This window comes from Phyllobates terribilis, unplaced genomic scaffold (assembly GCF_046119375.1).
Source record: "Phyllobates terribilis strain yellow unplaced genomic scaffold, ASM4611937v1 Scaffold_1__5_contigs__length_1240528914, whole genome shotgun sequence".
NCBI lineage: Eukaryota > Metazoa > Chordata > Amphibia > Anura > Dendrobatidae > Phyllobates > Phyllobates terribilis.
The window spans coordinates 1,046,919,600-1,046,941,709 of record NW_027362761.1 but is presented as its reverse complement, the minus strand read 5'-3'; the positions used below and the strand labels follow the sequence as shown (position 1 = coordinate 1,046,941,709).

Sequence of the window (22,110 nt, the reverse complement as noted above, 5' to 3'; positions counted from 1 at the left end):
ATGGGACAGTTTGTTGTCATATATCTGGATGATATCTTAATTTACTCGCCGGATCTGGTGTCTCATCAGGAGCACGTTAGGCAGGTGTTACAGATCTTGCGGGATAATAAACTGTATGCCAAATGGGAAAAGTGTGTGTTCGCCGTACAGGAACTCCAGTTTTTAGGCTTCCTGGTTTCTAAGTCCGGTTTTCGTATGGACCCTGGGAAAGTGCGGGCAGTTCTTGAGTGGGATCGGCCAGAGAATCTTAAGGCACTACAACGTTTTCTGGGGTTTGCTAATTATTACCGGAAGTTCATTCGTAATTTCTCGTCCATGGTTAAGCCTCTCACAGACATGACTAAAAAGGGGACGGATTTTTCTAGGTGGTCTGACAAGGCTTGTCAAGCATTCTCCTCCTTGAAAAAATGTTTTGCCTCGGCACCCATACTCATTCAACCTGATGCGTCACAGCCATTCATTGTAGAGGTAGACGCTTCCGAGGTAGGGGTGGGAGCAGTATTGTCACAGGGTTCGTCCCCTGGTAAGTGGCATCCGTGCGCCTTTTTCTCTAAAAAATTGTCGTCCGCTGAGAGGAATTACGATGTCGGCAATAGGGAACTCTTGGCCATTAAGTTAGCTTTTGAGGAGTGGCGCCATTTTTTGGAGGGGGCAGTCCATCCGGTCACCGTCATCACCGATCACAAGAACCTGCTATATCTGGAGTCCGCGAAACGTCTGAATCCCAGACAAGCTAGGTGGTCATTGTTTTTTACCAGGTTTAATTTTGTCGTTACATATCGTCCTGGGTCAAAAAATGTAAAGGCGGATGCCTTATCTCGTAGTTTCCCTGGGGCCGGGAATACGGACGACCCGATTCCTATCCTTCAGGAGGGGGTGGTGGTTTCGGCAGTATGCTCTGAGCTGGAGGAGGAGGTATTGGAGGCTCAGGGGGACGCCCCTGTTGGACCTCCGGGGAGACTGTTTGTTCCAGATCAGTTGCGACAAAAGGTGATCGAGGCACACCATAACTCAGTTTTTGCAGGACACCCGGGGAGTAAAGCAACTGTGGATCTCCTCTCGCGTCGGTTTTGGTGGCCTAACTTACATAAGGAGGTGGTAACTTTTGTCGCGTCCTGTGGGGTTTGTGCGCGCTCTAAGACCTCACATACCCGTCCGTCTGGGGCCCTCTTACCTTTGAAGATCCCGGAGCGTCCTTGGACTCATCTGTCTATGGACTTTATTACGGACCTCCCTCCGTCTTCGGGTAAAACGGTCATACTCGTTGTAGTGGACAGGTTCAGCAAGATGGCACATTTTATCGCTCTTCCGGCTCTCCCTAATGCTAAAACTCTTGCGCAGGTGTTCATTGGGGAGATTGTGAGGCTTCACGGGGTACCCTCCGAGGTGGTGTCTGATCGGGGGTCTCAGTTTGTGTCCAAGTTCTGGAAGGCGTTTTGTGCACGGCGGGGGATGCATTTGTCATTCTCATCGGCTTTTCATCCTCAGACCAATGGTCAGACGGAACGTATGAACCAGAGCTTGGAGACATATCTCCGGTGTTTTGTGTCAGAGAACCAGGAGGACTGGGCTTCTTTCTTACCTCTGGCAGAGTTTGCTCTTAATAATAGGCGGAGCGAGTCCACTGGTAAGTCCCCGTTTTTTGGGGCATATGGTTTTCACCCCCAGTTTTGTACTTTCAGTAGGGGGGGCTCTTCGGGGGTTCCTGAGGAGGAACGATTTTCCTCATCACTCGCTTCAGTATGGAGAGGGGTGCTGAAGAATCTGAATACTATGGGGAACCGATACAAACGTATGGCTGATAGGAGGAGAGAGTCTGGTCCGGACCTAAGTGTGAACGATCGGGTATGGTTGTCTACCAGGAATATTAAACTTAAGGTTCCCTCCTGGAAACTGGGTCCCAGGTTCATCGGGCCGTACAGAATCAGTTCTATTATTAATCCGGTGGCATTCCGTCTTGACCTCCCCCCTACGTTTAAAATTCACAACGTGTTCCACAGATCGTTGCTTAAGAGGTATGTGGCGCCGGTGGTACCGTCACCTTTACCTCCCCCTCCAGTGGTGGTAAATGGTAACTTAGAGTTCCAGGTATCGAGGGTCATCGATTCACGCTTTAATCGCCGGTCCCTTCAGTACCTGGTTCATTGGAAAGGGTATGGTCCTGAGGAGAGGATGTGGGTTCCTGCGTCGGATATTAACGCAGACCGATTAGTTCGGGCCTTCCACACGACTCACCCGGATAAACCTGGCCCTGAGGGTCCGGAGGCCCCTCGTAGAAGGGGGGGTACTGTCACGGGTGTGTCGCCACGAAGATCGTCACGAGTACACAGCCTGACTTCTCGCAGCTAACTTGTTGGTGCTTTGTGTTTTTCGGCAGTGAGGGAGTTAATTCTCTCTCTCTCTGTGCTAGACGAGGTCCAGCCTCGCCCAGCTGCAATCAATACTGCTGTAGTGAGACTCCTTCAAATGCCTGCTGGTCTGTTTGGGAAGTGTCGGTGAAAGCATTTCATTCAGACTAACAGAGCGGATCGTGGTGTTTGGAGTTTCTGAGATAAGTGTATTTGGAGTGTTTTTTCCCTTCCTCGCTTTATCATTTATCTCCTTTCCCGTTGGTGTTCCCTCTGTTGTAGTTGTGTAGTTGTTGTATGCAAGGTGGTTTTGGTTTTTCCCTTGTACTGTCTCGTTCGTCTAAGTACTGTGTGTGGGCATATTATTACTTGTCCCCTTTTGTTGTGATCGGGGTCCTTCTCAGGACTAGATTACTTAGGTGCAGGGATCCTCAGGAGGTAGGGGTTACGCTGGCGGCCTGGACCTCTGTACCTTTAACAGTACCTCCAGGTTGAGGGACTAGTCAGGGCCCCAGCTTAGGGTCAGCTTAGGCCCCCTACCTCCAGTATACAGAGACAGCGTGACACTATCTTTCTATTCTAAATTGTCGGGTACCGCTGCGGAATTGCCGGCCGGCTTTTTTAAAGAGACGGTGCACGAAAACACTATTATTTTTTTAAATAAATCCTTTACACTAAATGACAAGTACAGTAAGCAACACTATCACTGTACTTCTTATATATGTGACTGACATGTTTCTATCTATCTAATCTATGTGTGAAGCTCTATTCTTCCTGTTCTAAATTGTCGGGTACCGGTGTATGCCGCTGATGAATTGCCGGCTTTTCATGTTTCACTGTGAGCACTGTTCCCATCGATTTGGGCAACCACCTCCCCTAATACATTCTACATTATTGTTAGTTGTTTTCCTTCATGTAGAATTAACCTACAAGGAAAGAAAGGGTTTATTTTCATTCCGATATTTGTGTCCCATTGACTTGCATTGGTTTCCGGTATCGGAATCGGCGATATCCAATACTTTTTGAGTATCGGCCCGATCCAATCCGATCCGATATTTCCTGATATCGGAAGGTATCGCTCAACACTACTGTACACTAAAGAATTTTTTACAAAAAATTAAAGATGGATACCAAACTGACTTTTTCTTAACCATCCTTCTAAAGATGCCTTTCTTTTAAGGAGGGATTTTGGATGCAGAAGCACCAAATATATGTTCCCGAATCTGCTCGACTTGAAGTCCTGGGATGAAACCGAATGGGAGGAGACACAGATTAGATATTAGAAAAAACTTTTTGACAGTTAGGGTGATCAATGAGTGGAACAGGTTGCCACGAGAGGTGGTGAGTTCCCCTTCAATGGACGTCTTCAAACAGAGGCTGGACAGACATCTGTCTGAGATGATTTAGTGAATCCTGCTTTGAGCAGGGGGTTGGACCAGATGACCCAGGAGGTCCCTTCCAACTCTACCATTCTATGATTCCTCAAATTTGTCCTTGATTCCAAACTTGTAGGACACCCTGGAGTAATGAAAACTCAAGAACAAATGCTCCATTCTTTTTGGTGGCCTAATTGTAGGAGGGATGTGAGAAAATATGTTTTCTCCTATTTAACATGTCCATGGAACAAGATGCCACGATCTTCTCCTTTAGGACTCCTTCAACCTCTTCCAATTCCATCCAGGCCTTGGGGATCAATCTCAATGGATTTTATCGTGGACCTACCTGCATCTAAAGAAATGACTGTTATTCTTGTTGTGGTAGATCACAAAGATGGCCCATTTTATTCCAACAAAAGAGATTCCTACCGCTGAACAAACCTCAGAATTAATGGTCAGAGAGATATTCAGGCTGTATGGAATTCCTGACAATGTAATCTCTGATGTGTTCAATTTACATCAAAATTTTGGAAAAGCTTCTGTACAGCTTTAGGAGTTACTGTCAATTTGTCTACTGCCTTCCATCCACAATCCAATGACCAGACTGAAAGAACTAACCAAATTCTCGAACAATATCTGCTCTGTTTTATTTCTTACCTGCAGGATGACTGGGTGGACTATTTACCAACAGCAGAAATTGCCTCTAATAACTCCAAACACAGTTCTACATCCCAAAATCTATTTTTTGCTAATTATAGCTTGCATCTACTATTTATTCCTAATCTTTCATTTAATACTTCAGTTCCTGCTGTTACTGACAGACTGACAAAGTTACAGCAAGTTCACAAAGTACTAATTGAGCTGTTACAGAAGGTCCAAGCAGATTATAAAAAAACAGCAGATAAACATCGCAAAGCCCCTCCTTCCTTTCACATTGGTGACAAATTTACAAAAAATCTGAAAATCTCTGCGAGCTCAAAGAACACTGGATTTTGGCTGTTGGAGCTGAAAAGAGGACATCGGTAAACCAGGGGAGGAGTCCTGAGGAGATAATTTGCATATTTCCACTGCATTTTGGGGTAAGTGAAGAGTCTCCGCGAGCTCAAAGAACACTGGATTTTGGCTGTTGGAGCTGAAAAGAGGACATCGGTAAACCAGGGGAGGAGTCCTGAGGAGATAATTTGCATATTTCCACTGCATTTTGGGGTAAGTGAAGAGTCTCCGCGAGCTCAAAGAACACTGGATTTTGGCTGTTGGAGCTGAAAAGAGGACATCGGTAAACCAGGGGAGGAGTCCTGAGGAGATAATTTGCATATTTCCACTGCATTTTGGGGTAAGTGAAGAGTCTCCGCGAGCTCAAAGAACACTGGATTTTGGCTGTTGGAGCTGAAAAGAGGACATCGGTAAACCAGGGGAGGAGTCCTGAGGAGATAATTTGCATATTTCCACTGCATTTTGGGGTAAGTGAAGAGTCTCCGCGAGCTCAAAGAACACTGGATTTTGGCTGTTGGAGCTGAAAAGAGGACATCGGTAAACCAGGGGAGGAGTCCTGAGGAGATAATTTGCATATTTCCACTGCATTTTGGGGTAAGTGAAGAGTCTCCGCGAGCTCAAAGAACACTGGATTTTGGCTGTTGGAGCTGAAAAGAGGACATCGGTAAACCAGGGGAGGAGTCCTGAGGAGATAATTTGCATATTTCCACTGCATTTTGGGGTAAGTGAAGAGTCTCCGCGAGCTCAAAGAACACTGGATTTTGGCTGTTGGAGCTGAAAAGAGGACATCGGTAAACCAGGGGAGGAGTCCTGAGGAGATAATTTGCATATTTCCACTGCATTTTGGGGTAAGTGAAGAGTCTCCGCGAGCTCAAAGAACATTGGATTTTGGCTGTTGGAGCTGAAAAGAGGACATCGGTAAACCAGGGGAGGAGTCCTGAGGAGATAATTTGCATATTTCCACTGCATTTTGGGGTAAGTGAAGAGTCTCCGCGAGCTCAAAGAACAACGGCGCGCGCATTTTGAAGCATTTTTCACTGTTTTCAGAACATTAACAGTAAGAACATGGAAGAGTCCAGGAGCCATTTGGTGAGCTGCATATCCTGCTACATGTTCACAGACTTGCCAGTGGAAAAGCCAAACTTCACATGCCAGAAATGCAAGCTTGTGTCCCTGTTGGAGGAAAAGTTGCGAAATCTAGAAGAGAGGTTAACTACCTTGAAAATCATTAAGGAAGGTGAAGAGTAGAATTATCTCTTCATGATTCAGAAAGAGAAGAAATTCGAACTGCACCTGAGGAAACAGAGGAATGGAAGCATGTGACCCAGAGAAGCAGGAGGATCGAGAGGCAGTCAGCACCCATACTGCTCAGGAACCAGTACCAGGCTCTCACGCAGGAGAACCTTGAACAAATACAGCAAGATAAGACTTTGCCAGCAATGAATAACCTTGTAAGTCCTCAGAATCCTCCTGGATGGAGAAAGAAGAATGTTGTGAAGAAAAAACGAAGAGTGGTGGTCATGGGGGATTCCCTGTTAAGAGGAACAGAGGCCGCTATCTGCAGACCAGACATAACCTCAAGAGAAATGTGCTGTCTTCCTGGAGCAAAAATTAAAGATGTGTCTGACAGGATATCAAGACTCTTCAGACCTACAGATCACTACCCATTCCTGCTAATACATGTGGGGACAAATGACACCGCAAGAAAGGACCTTGAAACCATCTGCAGTGACTTTGAAGACTTAGGCAAGAAAGTGAAAGAATTGGGAGCGCAGGTGGTCTTCTCATCCATCCTCCCAGTGGATGACCATGGAACAATGAGGTGGAATAAGATTCTACAGGTGAACAACTGGCTACGTCGATGGTGCCGTCAACAAGGATTTGGATTTCTGGATCACGGGATGAATTACCTATACGATGGACTACTTGCTAGAGATGGGGTGCACCTTACGAAGACTGGAAAACATGTATTTGGAAGTCGCCTTGCTACACTCATCAGGAGAGCTTTAAACTAGAACAATGTGGGAAGGGAAGCAAAAGGCCAGAAAAAGCCATACAGCTGACAAATACTATTGAGATCTCTGCTACTGGAAGTGGAAAGAAAGAACAAAGACAAAAAAATCTAAATAAAAATATGGGAGGAAGAGAAACCAATCACAAACTAAAATGTTTTTATACAAATGCACAAAGCATGGGCAACAAACAAGGAGAATTGGAACTACTAATGCAGGAAAAGAAATATGATGTCATTGGAATCACTGAAACTTGGTGGGACCATACACATGATTGAAATAAAAGGCTAAAAGGATACAACTTATTTGCAAGAAACAGAATTGATAAACGAGGAGGAGGTGTCGCATTGTATGTTAGAAAAGCGTATATCTGCACAGAGATTGAAGCTTCAGAGACTGGGAGTTCTGTGGAAACTGTTTGGGTAAGAATACAAGGAGAGAACAACGGAAAGGACACCATTGTAGGCATTTACTACAGGCCACCTGGGCAAGCTGAAGATATGGATGAACTCTTTATGTATCAAATGACCAAGTTCTCCAAAAAATATGACGTAGTGGTCATGGGAGAATTCAACTATCCAGACATTTGTTGGGAATCTCTCTCAAGTAAAACTAACAGGTCAAGCAAATTCTTATCCTCTCTTGCTGACAACTTTATCTTCCAAAAGGTAGGGGAGAAAACAAGGGGATCTGCTACTTTGGATCTAATCCTTATAAACAGGGAGGAAATGGTTGAGGAGGTAAAGGTGGCTGGGACCCTAGGAGGCAGCGATCATGCTATTATAGAATTTTGGATAACTAGAGGAGGAAGACATGTGAAGACTCAAACTTCAAGGTTAGATTTTAGAAAGGCAGATTTTAAGAGACTCAGAAAGAGAATAGGAGGGATCCAATGGCTGGATGTCCTTAAGGACAAAAATGTCCAGGAAGGATGGGAAATTTTTAAAAATGAGATTCTCAAAGCACAATCGTTAACAATCCCGAAAAGCAGGAAGAATGGGAAGCATTTAAGGAAACCAGGATGGATGAACACAGAACTTAAACACATGCTAAAAAGAAAGAAAGAAATGTTTATTAAATGGAAAGAGGGAGGCATATCTAAAGAAGATTATAATGCAGTCTGCAGATCCTGCAGGACACGTATCAGGTTAGCTAAAGCTGACAATGAATTAAGGCTTGCAAGAGATGTCAAAAGCAATAAAAAAGGATTTTGGGGGTATGTCAAAAGTAAAAGAAAAGTCAAAGATGCTATAGGATTTTTACAGGATGAAAATGGAGAAATGGTAAGAGAGGATGTTGAGAAGGCCGAACTTTTTAATTCCTATTTTGCATCTGTTTTCTCTCAGAAAGAAAATGTAACATCAACTGATTTTCACTGTCCTTTTAAAGGAATAGAAGAATCCAAGTTATCTGTAAACAGAAAGATTGTGAGGGAATATTTAGCTAACATAAATGAGTTCAAGTCTCCAGGTCCAGATGAATTACACCCCAGAGTACTGAAGGAGATCATAGAAGAAATTTTAGAACCACTCTCCATAATCTTTGAAAATTCTTGGAGAACAGGAGAAGTCCCAGAAGACTGGAGAACAGCAAATGTTGTTCCTATCTTCAAAAAGGGGAAGAAGGTGGACCCAGGGAACTATAGGCCGGTGAGTCTGACTTCTATACCAGGAAAGATCTTTGAACAAATTATTAAACATCATGTATGTAAGTACCTGGATAAGAATGAAGTGATTAACCAGAGTCAGCATGGGTTTGTAACTAACAAGTCATGTCAGACTAACTTAATTTCCTTCTATGACAGAATCACTGACTGGGTGGATCAGGGAAATGCTGTAGATATAGTATATCTTGACTTCAGCAAAGCATTTGACAAAGTATCTCACACCATCCTTATTGAAAAAATGACCAAGTATGCAATGGACCAGGCAACTGTTAGGTGGATTCATAACTGGCTTAGTGATCGGACTCAAAGGGTGGTTGTAAATGGCTTCACATCCAGCTGGATGAATGTCTCAAGTGGGATACCACAGGGCTCTGTCCTGGGACCTGTATTGTTCAACATCTTCATCAATGATTTAGATGAAGGAATTGAGGGTAAACTGATTAAATTTGCTGATGACACAAAGCTAGGAGGGATATCTAATACTAGAGAAGAGAGAGAGAGGATTCAAAAAGACCTAAATAAACTGGAGCAGTGGGCAGCAACCAACAGAATGGTTTTTAACAGGGAAAAATGCAAAGTACTACATCTGGGCAATAAAAATGAAAAAAGCATATACAGAATGGGAGGAATAGAGCTAAGCAACAGTACATGTGAAAAAGACTTAGGTATACTAATAGATCATAGACTGAACATGAGTCAACAGTGTGATGCAGCAGCAAAAAAGGCAAATACAATTCTGGGATGTATTAACAGAAGCATACAGTCTAGATCACGTGAAGTCATTATCGGTCTTTACTCCTCTTTGGTCAGACCTCATCTGGAATACTGTGTACAGTTTTGGGCACCACATTTTAAAAAAGACATAGACAAACTGGAACAAGTTCAGAGAAGAGCGACCAGAATGGTGACTGGTCTGCAAACCATGTCCTATGAGGAACGGTTGCAGGATTTGGGAATGTTTAGCTTGCAAAAAAGAAGACTGAGAGGAGACTTAATAGCTGTCTACAAATATGTCAAGGGCTGTCACATTGTAGAAGGATCATCTTTATTCTCATTTGCACAGGGAAAGACTAGAAGCAACGGGATGAAACTAAATGGGAGGAGACACAGATTAGATATTAGAAAAAACTTTTTGACAGTTAGGGTGATTAATGAGTGGAACAGGCTGCCACGAGAGGTGGTGAGTTCCCCTTCAATGGACGTCTTCAAACAGAGGCTGGACAGACATCTGTCTGAGATGATTTAGTGAATCCTGCTTTGAGCAGGGGGTTGGACCAGATGACCCAGGAGGTCCCTTCCAACTCTACCATTCTATGATTCTATGATTCAGGACTCGAACCCAGCAGTTCTTGGATACCAGGCAGCAGCTCTTCCTTCTGAGCTGTTTAGCTCGCTGGACAGTTCATGGCTAACCTAGATTGTAGTATTTGTGTTGTTCCTGAGCGGCTCCATCCTGTGTAGTTCCTGATTGGCTTCATCCTGCAAGTTCCTGATTACACACCCTATTTAAGCCTGGTCTGGCACATCCTTCCTTGCAAGATTATTGAACTCCCAGCCTTTAGTCAAGCTCTCCCTTCACCTGCTGCCTCATACAAGATTATACTGCTGTTCCTGTGTACCGATTCCTGGCTACGCAACCTGCTAAAACCTTCATGACTATACTGCTGTTCCTGTGTACCAATTCCTGGCTTTTCCTGACTACAATAACAATAATAATCGTTTTATTTATATAGTGCCAACATATTCCGCAGCGCTTTACAATTCAGACAATTTACTGACATTATTGGCACTGTCCCCATTGGGGCTCACAATCTACATTCCCTATCAGTATGTCTTTGGAGACACTACCTGCAGGTGCTGCCCCTAGTGGTTGCAATACCACTACTCCAACCCAGGGCAGTTTCTAACACAGAGTGTAAAATGGCACTGAGGGTAATATTAGTGTTATTAGTATTGTGTTTTTTTATTAATGATCAGTATTGTAGTATTCGGTCACTATGTGATGGTAATATGTGGATTGATCATGGTGTGGTGGTATTTCACACATATTTGGTCTGTGACTCCTGAGGCCAGAGATTAGGTGCAGCAAACAGTTGAGATGACAGATGAACGGATGCTGGTCCTTTCTAATTTGAGCAGGGTTCCTTTAGTATTAATTTTTAAGACATGTAGAAAATCTTTTAATACCATTCACCATAGTAAGAAGTGACTGACAATGACTGAAACAACATGTGACGCGCCCCCTGGGACATATTCCTTTTTGAGGGGAATACCCGGCACCGGATCAGATGTGGGGTTGTAGTCTCCGAGCGGCTGTGACCCGGCCCCGTGCCCAGGGCGTCAAGCTCAGTGTTATGTGGCAGTCCTACGGATGTTATTAAGAGTTCTTTTGTGTCGACTACGCCACCCGTTGTGATGCGGTCACTGTGGCCGCCGCTGCAGCAGGGTCCGCTGAGGCTGATGATGCAGGTGCAGCTTGTGATGATAACCCCCAACGGGAGGGGTATAGCCTCAGGGGGGACAGGTGCAGAGGATGGGGGTTGTGGTGGTGCAGTGCAGACGGCAGTGAAGACAGAGTCGGGTTATGCAGTTAAGGGTGTTTACTTACTGCAGATGTTGTACTGGTCACTCCAGCTCCGAGTGACCACCCGAGCCGTGCTGCGTCCACCAGGTCCTGGATCCAGCCAACCCCCAAACAAGTCCGGAGCGTGGCCCTGAGCTCTCCTTCTGTCCCGTTCTCTGGCCGTCCCCACCAGTGATCCACCTAGGTCCAGCTCCCTCGGGCCTTCTGTTGGGACACCCTTGGCCTTGGGTTCCCTGACCCTTCATGTGGTGTGCCTTCGGGGTGGATGTAGTGGGTGACCGTGGCAAACGCTGCCCACGGTCTCCGGTCTCTGGCTGGGGAATGTTTTTACCCCCACCAGCTTGGGTTCCGGTACCCTGATGCCGACTCTTCACCCGGGGTTTTAATTTGGGATCTTAGAGTCCTGTTCTTCTGTGCCTCTGGGTCTCTCTCTCTCCTCTCTCACTCTGGGTCTTTCCTTCTCCTCTGCTCCTGACTTGTTCTCTGCATCTGACCCTGTTCTTAGTTGGTGCCCACCTTATATACACCCTCTATGTGTGAGCTCAGGTGACCAGCACCCAATGAGCTCCTAACTTTACCCAGGCTGCTCCCCCTATCTGCCCCTACACTACTTGGGATGTACCACCCCCCTCCCACTCCAGCCAGGAACAGACTCGGTCACACCTGCACATTTCTAAGTGGGAGTACCGTCGGTCTGCTCCTCGGAAATGGGATGTGTGTAGTGCATGCAGCCTACCGAGCTCAGATCCACACTCCATCCTTACCCGGGAGTGGAATATCACACCTCTGGGTTGAGGTGCAATACCCCTGTAGCAGCCGAATCCTCAGGGTGCTACATTCCCCCCTGGTAAATCACAGCACGTCCTCGGGCTGTAAGACATAAAACATCACCAAAACATACAAATTTTTATAAACATATAAAACATATAAAACATTATATATATATAAAACTTTTCATATAACATTCTCGTCGTCTCTTGTTTCTGGTTCCTCCTCCTCCGGACACTGTGCAACGTGTGTCCGGGAAAAGTGTGACAGTCTCTTAGAAAAACAGGTTTTCTATAAAACCGGTAGGGGGCGCTTTAGGACGCGCAACTATATACAGGGGAAGTTGGCCGCTCTCAGTCCTCGGCCAGGTAAGGAGGGAAAGGGAATGGCTGCTCACAGTCCTCAGCCTGTGGGATTAAGGGGTAAACGGGTAAACAGTTCACTCAGCTGGTCCCAACGGGGACTATATATATGTAGCAACAGTTTCAGTTTCTTTATACCCCGATTGGGTAACTTATTTACAGCACCTGCTCTGCCGCACTCAACGGCGTCTTCCTCCTGCTCTTTGCTTATAGCTGGTGGTAACTTCAGACCCGTCCGGGTCCTCTTGCTCCTCCTCCTCGCACCGCAACTCCTCCTCCGTCAGGCGGTGTACGTGGAGGGCGTAAGGTCCTTTGGCACACTTGTGCCGGGTAAAGGTGACCTCGTCCCCGATATAAAGGTCACGACCTCTGTGCCCCTCCGGCAGATGGGACTCCACATCTCTGCGCGTGACAAAGACGTCGCCGGGGGTGTTGTGGTCTCTGATGAAGCCCCACCCATGCTGCATGTTGAACTTAATCACTGTCCCGATGGTGCGGGGACAATGCGCTGCACGGGGGTCTCTCCTGGCCCGGCTCTTCTGCTCCGCGCTCCTTACTTGAGCTTGCTGTTCCCGGACCCGCCTCTCTCTCCGCTCCCTCTCGAAGTCCTCGAGCTGTTGGCGGCAGCACTCAGCACGCTCCGCTGCAGCTGCCCGAGTCTCTTGAGTGAACCCCATGAGATCTTCTCCGGTGGGGTCCCACTCGAACTGCGCTTCCGCTAGCGGGGGCGAGATCCTCTTTACGGGCTTTGGAGCCGGGATCAGGGGTTCATCCAGGGGTCTCTCTCTCCGGAGTCGGGGATGGTGGAACTCCGGTGGCCATATAAATGGCTGCCCATCCGGGCACGTATGCTGGGCGTACAGGTCCTCTCCCAGATGCGGCACTTTAGGTCTTATGGGCGCGGTGGTGTTAGCGCCCGGGATGCCCGGGCCCTGCGGCCAGGCCTGGGGTATCTGGAAGGTGAAGGGCACCGTAAGGACAGCGGCGCCCTGGGCTACTTGGCCCTGCGACCAGGCCGGGGGCTCCGCGGAGGTAGGGGGCGCTGTTGGTATTGCGGCGCCCGGGGGTACTAGGCCTTGCGACCAGGCTGGTGGTACTTCCTGCTTGGTCACGCTCGGGGTCGAGGCGTGTGACGTCACAGGGGTCGCGGCGGCGGCTTCCGGTTGGGGCCTAGTCTGCGTCGGTGACATGGCGTTTTCGGGCACAGCAGGGGGACTTTCGGGCTCTGCGACGGGGAGCTGGGGCAGGTAAGCGGTGTCCCGGCTTGGGGTGTAGACGTCCCCTTTACCTGCCTCCATGCGTTCGGCTCCCTTCTCGGCGCCGTCTCCGGCCTTTGGTCCTCCCGCGCCATCCTCAGAGGCAGTCTGTTTCCTCATCCTGGCTGGCGTGCTCCGGGTCTTGGTTTCAGCTTGCTGGGCCATCTCCCGGCTCCATTCCGCCAATATCTCTCGCTGTACCCGGGCCATCCTCCGTGCGAGGCCCTCCAGGGCAGTTTGTGCACACTCCCGGTCTCGGGGGAGCTGTGCAAGGACCTCCACTAGGCCTAGCGGGGTCGTGGTGTCTAGCAGGCTCCTGACCAACGGGTCGGTGCTGCTCTGCTCTTCTTCCAGCAGGCTCCTGGCCAGCGGGCCGGTGCTGCTCTGCTCTCTGGACATCTCCGGGTGAGCTTCTTTGCTGCTCCTCTCCAGGCTTCCTGCCTCCGGGTGTGCTCGCTCCAGACTGCTCCAGGCGGCACCCATCTTTGTTCTCTCCTTTCGTCTCCTCCCACTTCGAGGGCGGTCCCGGGGCAACTCGGTGACTGTCAGCTCCAGGGGTAGTTCTTTCACGCTGACAGACACCTCCAGCATCACAGTCTCTGTTGGTGGGGGCGGTTTCCACTTTTGGCGCCATTTTCTGTCCCGGCCCACGATGGGAGGCGGCCTCTTGCCCTCCTTTGGCACGCCCATAATGGCGTCCGCTGCTCTTCCAAGGCGGGAAATCTTCGGATTTGGCGGGAAGCGTCGCCCAGTGGCGGGAAACTCTGCAGATGGCGGGAACAAGCTGGAAATGGCGGACAATCGGCGGGACACGACCTGTGATGGGGTCCGATGGTGTGGACCCTCCGGAACCGGCGGGAGACTTCTTTCTGAGGTAAACTTGCACTTTTCTTCAGGCACGCAGTACCCGGGTGTTGCGGGCACGTAATCCTGCCGACTACGCCAAAGTTGACGCGCCCCCTGGGACATATTCCTTTTTGAGGGGAATACCCGGCACCGGATCAGATGTGGGGTTGTAGTCTCCGAGCGGCTGTGACCCGGCCCCGTGCCCAGGGCGTCAAGCTCAGTGTTATGTGGCAGTCCTACGGATGTTATTAAGAGTTCTTTTGTGTCGACTACGCCACCCGTTGTGATGCGGTCACTGTGGCCGCCGCTGCAGCAGGGTCCGCTGAGGCTGATGATGCAGGTGCAGCTTGTGATGATAACCCCCAACGGGAGGGGTATAGCCTCAGGGGGGACAGGTGCAGAGGATGGGGGTTGTGGTGGTGCAGTGCAGACGGCAGTGAAGACAGAGTCGGGTTATGCAGTTAAGGGTGTTTACTTACTGCAGATGTTGTACTGGTCACTCCAGCTCCGAGTGACCACCCGAGCCGTGCTGCGTCCACCAGGTCCTGGATCCAGCCAACCCCCAAACAAGTCCGGAGCGTGGCCCTGAGCTCTCCTTCTGTCCCGTTGTCTGGCCGTCCCCACCAGTGATCCACCTAGGTCCAGCTCCCTCGGGCCTTCTGTTGGGACACCCTTGGCCTTGGGTTCCCTGACCCTTCATGTGGTGTGCCTTCGGGGTGGATGTAGTGGGTGACCGTGGCAAACGCTGCCCACGGTCTCCGGTCTCTGGCTGGGGAATGTTTTTACCCCCACCAGCTTGGGTTCCGGTACCCTGATGCCGACTCTTCACCCGGGGTTTTAATTTGGGATCTTAGAGTCCTGTTCTTCTGTGCCTCTGGGTCTCTCTCTCTCCTCTCTCACTCTGGGTCTTTCCTTCTCCTCTGCTCCTGACTTGTTCTCTGCATCTGACCCTGTTCTTAGTTGGTGCCCACCTTATATACACCCTCTATGTGTGAGCTCAGGTGACCAGCACCCAATGAGCTCCTAACTTTACCCAGGCTGCTCCCCCTATCTGCCCCTACACTACTTGGGATGTACCACCCCCCTCCCACTCCAGCCAGGAACAGACTCGGTCGCACCTGCACATTTCTAAGTGGGAGTACCGTCGGTCTGCTCCTCGGAAATGGGATGTGTGTAGTGCATGCAGCCTACCGAGCTCAGATCCACACTCCATCCTTACCCGGGAGTGGAATATCACACCTCTGGGTTGAGGTGCAATACCCCTGTAGCAGCCGAATCCTCAGGGTGCTACACATGCACTGGACAGGAGGCAATGAGACTGTACATGAAGGTACATGCAGAGCAAGAAGGGGAAAGAACTTTTACTTTTAGCTCCTGTTACTTGAATTTTGTGATTGAGGAAAGTGTGCAGGAAAATGGATGTGGTTTCAAAATGGGTGTGACTTTAAAATAAGCATGTTTTCTTAACAAAAACAGGGAGCCTGTTGTTAAAAATTTGAATCCCAGCCCTGCTTCCTGCCCTGCGTTGCCAACTTAACTTTCCATTATTTCTGGACAGCTTATCAAAAAAAATCACGGACATAAAATATTTTTTACAGACACATTGTAAAACTATAATAAATCATTAAGATTATCAGTGATCCATGTCTACAGCCCATAATTCTGATATGTAGACATTAGCTGCATTAACTGAAACCAGGGCATGTAAAGATGACAGCTGTGGGCTGCAAACCTCAGCTGTCAGCTTTATATTGGCTGGTTATCAAAAATAGAGGGGTCCCCATGCCTTATTTTTTAATTATTAAAATAGTTATTTTTTAAAAAAAATGGCATTTTTGACAACCAGCCAAGCTAAAGCAGAGAGCTGGGGGCTGGTATTCTCAGACTGGGAAGGGGCCAAGAATATTGGCCCTCCCCAGCCTAAAAAAGCAGCCCGCAGCCACCCCTGAAAAGGTGCATCTATTAGATGTGCCAATTCTGGCACTTTGCCTGGCTCTTCCCACTTGCCCTGGTGCAGTGGCAAGTAGGGTAATAATTTTGTCAGCTGTTTTATGGCCAAAGACATCAAGCCCAGGGGTTAGTAATGGGTAGGCGTCTATAAGAAGCCCCCATTACTAACCCTAAAGTTAGATTGTAAAAAATACCCAGCCAAAATAAAGTCCTTTAATTGAAATAAAAACAATAACATCTTTATTTTAAGTAAAAATAAAAAAGCAATGTTGTATTCACCTTTCCAACCATAATCAATTGAGAGTAGTACTCTCATCAGTCGACGCCCGTGACCGGTGGTAACTTTTTGGTGTCGGTCACAGCTTCTGGCTCACATGCTATCAACAGCGTGGGGAATGCAGCTCTCTGACCGGTGGTAACTATCTTACTCCCGATCAGAGCCAGCGGTGTTTCTCGCGCTGTCATACAGATGGCAGCGTTGGAAACAACCAATGTTTGAAGTGCCGAACCCCACAGTAACACGGACTTCCTGGAGAAGTCAGTGTTTGATGTCCGTGCATGGACACGGTGTTCGGTATGGACCCCGAACTTTACTGTTCGGGTTCGACTATCACTAACTATAAACTAATTCTAATTACATTTAAAATAATCTGTAGATGTTTCTTCAGCTTCAAAAAAATCACGGACGTCTTAAATATTTTTACAGACAGAGCAAAAATGTGCCCCATGTTTTCAAACTATCCAGTTTCTGCCTTACATATCCCACTTCTGGGGGAGTGGTGTTATTGTTACAAGATAATCAATGTATTTCCCTCTTACCTGCTAGTGTTTTTTTTATCATGGGGCTGATCAATGTACTGTATGTCTATGCAGATTGAATGTACCTGGAATTTCTGCTGCATGAAATGAGCCAAATCACATTACCTCCTCCAACTTACATTAGGCATAATTCTGTGTCAGACACTCATTCTCATATTCACATCACATCATGGACGGTGCAGTAGCATGGCATACAGCCATCATTTGAAGTTTTATGTCAGAAAATACTCCTGACATAATTGAGACTGAAGCCTCAAACGTGATGCAAACAGAACCTAATAATATACAGTATACCAAATATACTTCAGATAACATATACACAAACTGTATCATTTTCTCATAATTTAATATGAATGTTCCTCCATTCATATTTTTTTATGGAATATGTTCACTTTACCTCCAACTATTCTGCTTTTACACAGTCTTAAAGAGAACCCTGAATTTCCTCCTTTCCCATGTTCTATGGCAGTCGGCAAGCCATTGGATGACATCCTCAAGTGGCATTTACACCTATTGGAAAAAAGGTTCATTGATGTGTAATCAAATGTTGAACATACCTGTTACTATTAAATATATGAAACAATTATACTATTATAAAAAAGATCAAGCTTCTATATTGATGATTGAACTTTATATTCTACAACCCAATGAACCATAGCATATATAGCAAGAAGTGATCAATCTTACTTGTTTCTATTACAATCATGTGGACTGTAGGTAAAAAATTGGCATCGGATGTTATCTGTGCAAAGTTGCTGACAATCCTTCTCACCGTTAACTTCTTCAGCATGAAGATCGGTACCAAGAAAGACAGAATCATTCAGGGATAGCATTGGGCATACTGCAGATGGGAAGCAAAAAATAATTAATTTATGTCTTTCAAGATAGTTCTGTAATGTTTTGTATTTACTTTTTTTTTACCTGAAAAGGGCGTTTTACATGACAGAAGGCTAAATCCGGAAAAAACATTGTCTTTGGGTAGGCCATCAGTTGGTGGCAAATTTTTGGATGTTTTTAAGTAACAGCGATTTCTAAAGCAAACATGAATACATGAATTGATACAGGTCTTATCATTAAATGAATGCAGTAGTAGAGACAAATAATCCACTCACAGCCATCCACAGACCTTAGCTGTTTTGCCTCCATAGTCACTTTCCCTTCTTAGGCTTAGTGCTCACGATGCGGATTTAATGCGTTTCCGCGGAGACGCATTAAAAACGCTTGTTAAGATGTCTGCCATGTTTCCCAATGATAATCTGCGTGTGCTGTGCACATGCTGCGGAAATTTCCGCTGCGGATTATCATTGCGGAAAAATCCGCAGCACAACCAATTTACCATTGACTTGCATTAAACCGCATATATCTATACATGCGGATTTTATGCGGTTCAATGCGCGAATGGTACCTGGGCCTGGAGAAGAGGAGACTCTCATCCGACCCAGGTACCATCGTACCTGCAAGTTAAAAAAGAATTATAAAGTTAAAAATAAAAAAAAATATTCATACTCACCTCTCCGGCGGCCCTCGGTCTCCTCCCAGCGGCGATCCTCTCTCCTCGGCGGCCCGTGGTGTACTGGCAGGACCTGAGGTGACGTAATTTAATAAGCTGATGGTCACGCGACCATCACCTGACTGCTGACACATGTGATGGTCGAGTGACCATCAACTGATTAAATGACGTCACCGCAGGTCCTGCCAGTACACCGCGGGCCTCCGAGGAGAGAGGATCACTGCCGGGAGGAGACCGGGGGCCGCCGGAGAGGTGAGTACAAGGTTTTTTTTTTCTTTTTACTTTTTAATTCTTTTTTTTAGTATAGATTGTAGCATCGGCGTCTCTGCCCCGTACTAGGCAGAGACGCCGTCCCTCTCACCTCCCCGCTCCTGGCGCGGCGTCCTCCAGCGCTTCTCTCCCCTCTGCTTCCGGCACGCGCTCCTTCCCCGGCAGTGTGCTTAGGGCGCGCGTGCGCGCGCTCCCCCTCTCTTAAAGGGACCGCGCGCGCCATCCTAAGAAGTCCCCGGCCAATTGCCGGAGGACCTCCCATATATAAGGCACCTCCTCCAAAATGGAGGTGCCCGAGCAATGTTGTTGCAAAGCCTTCACTCTGCTTCAGCACTCAGGTCCCGTTGCCAGTGACCTGCCAGTCACCTGTCTGATTCCTGCCTGTTACCTGCCAGTCATCTGCTAGATTCCTGCTTGATACCAGCCTGATATCCGCTTACCAGCTTGCAAGCCTGCGGTCCGACGGTCTGCTCTCCGACACCTGTCAGTCTGTCTATGGACCAGTCTGCCCGCTCACCTGGGAGCGCTCACCTGTTACTTGCCTGCTAGCCTACCTGGAGGCTCTGCCGTCACTTGTCGTGACCACCTGCCTGTCCAGAGACTCTTGCCTGCTCACCTGGGAGCGCTCACCTGCTACCTGCCTGCTAGCCTACCTGGAGGCTCTGCCGTCACTTGCCGTGACCACCTGCCTGTCCAGAGACTCTTGCCCGCTCACCTGGGAGCGTCCACCCGCTACCTGTCTGCTAGTCTACCTGGAGGTTCTGCCGTCACTTGTCGTGACCATCTGCCTGTCCAGAGACTCTCGCCCGCTCACCTGGGAGCGCTCACCAGCCACCAGCCCGCTGCCCTTCTACCCAGAGACTGTCCCTGTCACTTGCCGTGACTACCTGCCCTTCTACCCAGAGACTGTCCCTGTCACTTGCCGTGACTACCTGCCCCTCTACCCAGAGACTGTCCCTGTCACTTGCCGTGACTACCTGCCCGTCTTCCCTGGGAGCCACCCGCTTCCTTACAAGGACTGCCCCCTTGTATAGTTGCACAGAGGTTCCACCTCCCAGACCCGTTATATAGATGCACCATTTGAAAGCAGAACTCTCCTCATAAGTTGGTCACACAATATAAATCAATGCCAGTTGCATGGATTTATATTGTGTGACCAACTTATATTGTCAAGCCCTTTTCCAAATGCATTTGAGTGCTGCTCAAAATCGCTTGGAAAATCGCTTGAAAAAATGCATGCATAAACGCATGTAAAAACACTTAAAAAAACGCATGTAAAATCCGTGCATGGCATTTCTACCACGGAGAGGAAAAAACGCTCAGTAAATTTCTGCTTCAAATCTGCATTGTGGGCACCAGGGAGACAGCATCGCCGTGGACCAGGAGGACACCGGGGGCTGCCGGACAGGTGAGTATAAAGGTTTATTTTTGTTTCTTTACTTTTTTTTTTCTTTTTTTTACTACCGCGGGCACGCGGGCTGAGAAGAGCAGACTGCTGCTTCTCCCATCCACATCGCTCCCGCTTTTATCAGCGGGAATGGTGGTCGGATAAAAAGAGTAGCAGTCTCCTCTCCCGACCCGGGTACCACCCGCCCCGCAATTCCGGCGCAATTTCGCGCCTATTGATTTTCATTGAAACCCAGCAATTCCGCGGGTATAGATATTCTACCTGCGGGTTTGCTGTGATTCAATGCAAGCCAATGCACAAAGAATTTGCCACGGAATCGCGGTAGAAATGGTCCTGCTTCGGTTTTTACCGCAATGGAAATCTGGAGCGGAAATTTCCGCATCATGTGCACAGCACATCCGAATTACCATTGCTATACATGTCAGACCTATTAACAAGCGTTTTTAAAGCGTTACCGCGGTGGAAAAAATGCCCCAGAAACACATTAAAAATGCATCATGCGAACATAGCCTTACAGGAAATTTCAAAGTATTGTTCTCAGTGGGGGCTCCAGCAGTTAGACCCTCAGCAATTGGCAAATTGTCACCTAATCTGTGCATAAGTAACTTGCCAAGATATGACAACTCTTTAAGAAAAGATCCATTTAAACGGATCCATTTTGGACCTTTAAAATGGAACCTATCACTTGATTCACGCTGCCTAAAACATGGGCAGCACAAATCAAAGCCTGCCTGCACAATTGAAGCCAGGTATGTTTAGGTATATATTTTTTGACACTTTGCCATTTCAAAGAAAGTATAGTTAGACGGGGCTGGGTGGGCACAACAGCAGTCTTTTTTTCTGCCTATGGTCCCCAGTATTGTTTCTGCCTGTCAATCACTTGGAGTGACACTGGGAAAAGCCTACCATGGGTGGTGCCATACTAATCTTGTTTTTTCCTATTGTCCCAAGTCGATTCTTATAACTATAATTTCCCTGCGAAATTGAAAAGTTTCCGAGAACAATATACCTGACTGCAGCTGTACAGTCAGGCTCTGATTCATGCTGCTGGTGATTTAAGTGACAGGCTGTAGAATGGGTATGTTTTAGTCAATAGGCACTCATTTAGTGGCCAATAAACATGAGCGGAAAAAAACTGTTTTTGGAAGGATTATTACTATGATCATTCTGTACAATGGAGCACAGTATCTCCTATTTACAAGGGGTGATGTGCTGCTGATGATGATTTTTAAGTTTGCATAAACTATGCCATCACCCGACTAGCAACAGCTTTGTTCATGTATCTCTTAATCAGCTTCATTTTTACAGTATTTGAGGTCATGTTCTCAAAAAGCATAAATACTGATTTTTTTCTGCTGCTGTTTTTTGTTCAGAAAATCTGCTGCATTTAACTGTCCAAGGAAAATGAGTGTGAATTCATAACTACTCATGCCCACTGTGCATTTAAAGATGCTGTTGAACTGTGCGTTTTACTTCTATATGCTTATGTAGGTTGCATCCTTCATTATTTAGTTAGAGCAGACATCTGCTCTGATGGAATATTAATGAACTGCAGCTAAACAGCGGCCACTCATTGGCTGTAGTAGGCACATGATACAATAATCTCATACCACCCTCTGGGAACAACAGCACCAACATTGTTGGAAAGGTGCCATTGTGAGAGGCAATTATCCATTGATGTTATTTTAATTTGAATCCTGAATAGAGCTGGGTTGATCATTTGGTTTGATATTTGGACGTGCCAGCTTTATTAAATTTTTCCAAAAAATTATATTTACAGTAAATAAATTCACTGTGAATCACATTACTACAAAACCTCTATAAGGCTGTGTGCCCACGATGCATTTTTTAAGCGTTTCCGCAGCGGCAAAAACGCTGCAGAAATGCTTAAAAAACGCTTGGTAGAAGGCCTGCCATGTTCCCCAATGATAATCCGCATTTG

The 22,110-nt window shown here is 47.2% G+C and overlaps 1 protein-coding gene across 2 annotated transcripts in view; it reads right to left on the bottom strand.

Annotated features, from left to right (window-relative positions):
• LOC141158329 (plasma kallikrein-like) overlaps positions 1 to 22,110 on the bottom strand; it is a 218,292-nt gene that overhangs the window by 92,198 nt on the left and 103,984 nt on the right. For both annotated transcript variants that reach the window (XM_073645367.1, XM_073645366.1), the window contains 3 exons: positions 17,902 to 18,011; positions 17,668 to 17,821; positions 17,378 to 17,490 (listed from right to left, as the gene is read on the bottom strand). In XM_073645367.1, coding sequence (XP_073501468.1) covers positions 17,378 to 17,490; positions 17,668 to 17,821; positions 17,902 to 18,011 — 377 coding nt within the window. The remainder of the gene's footprint in view (positions 1 to 17,377; positions 17,491 to 17,667; positions 17,822 to 17,901; positions 18,012 to 22,110) is intronic.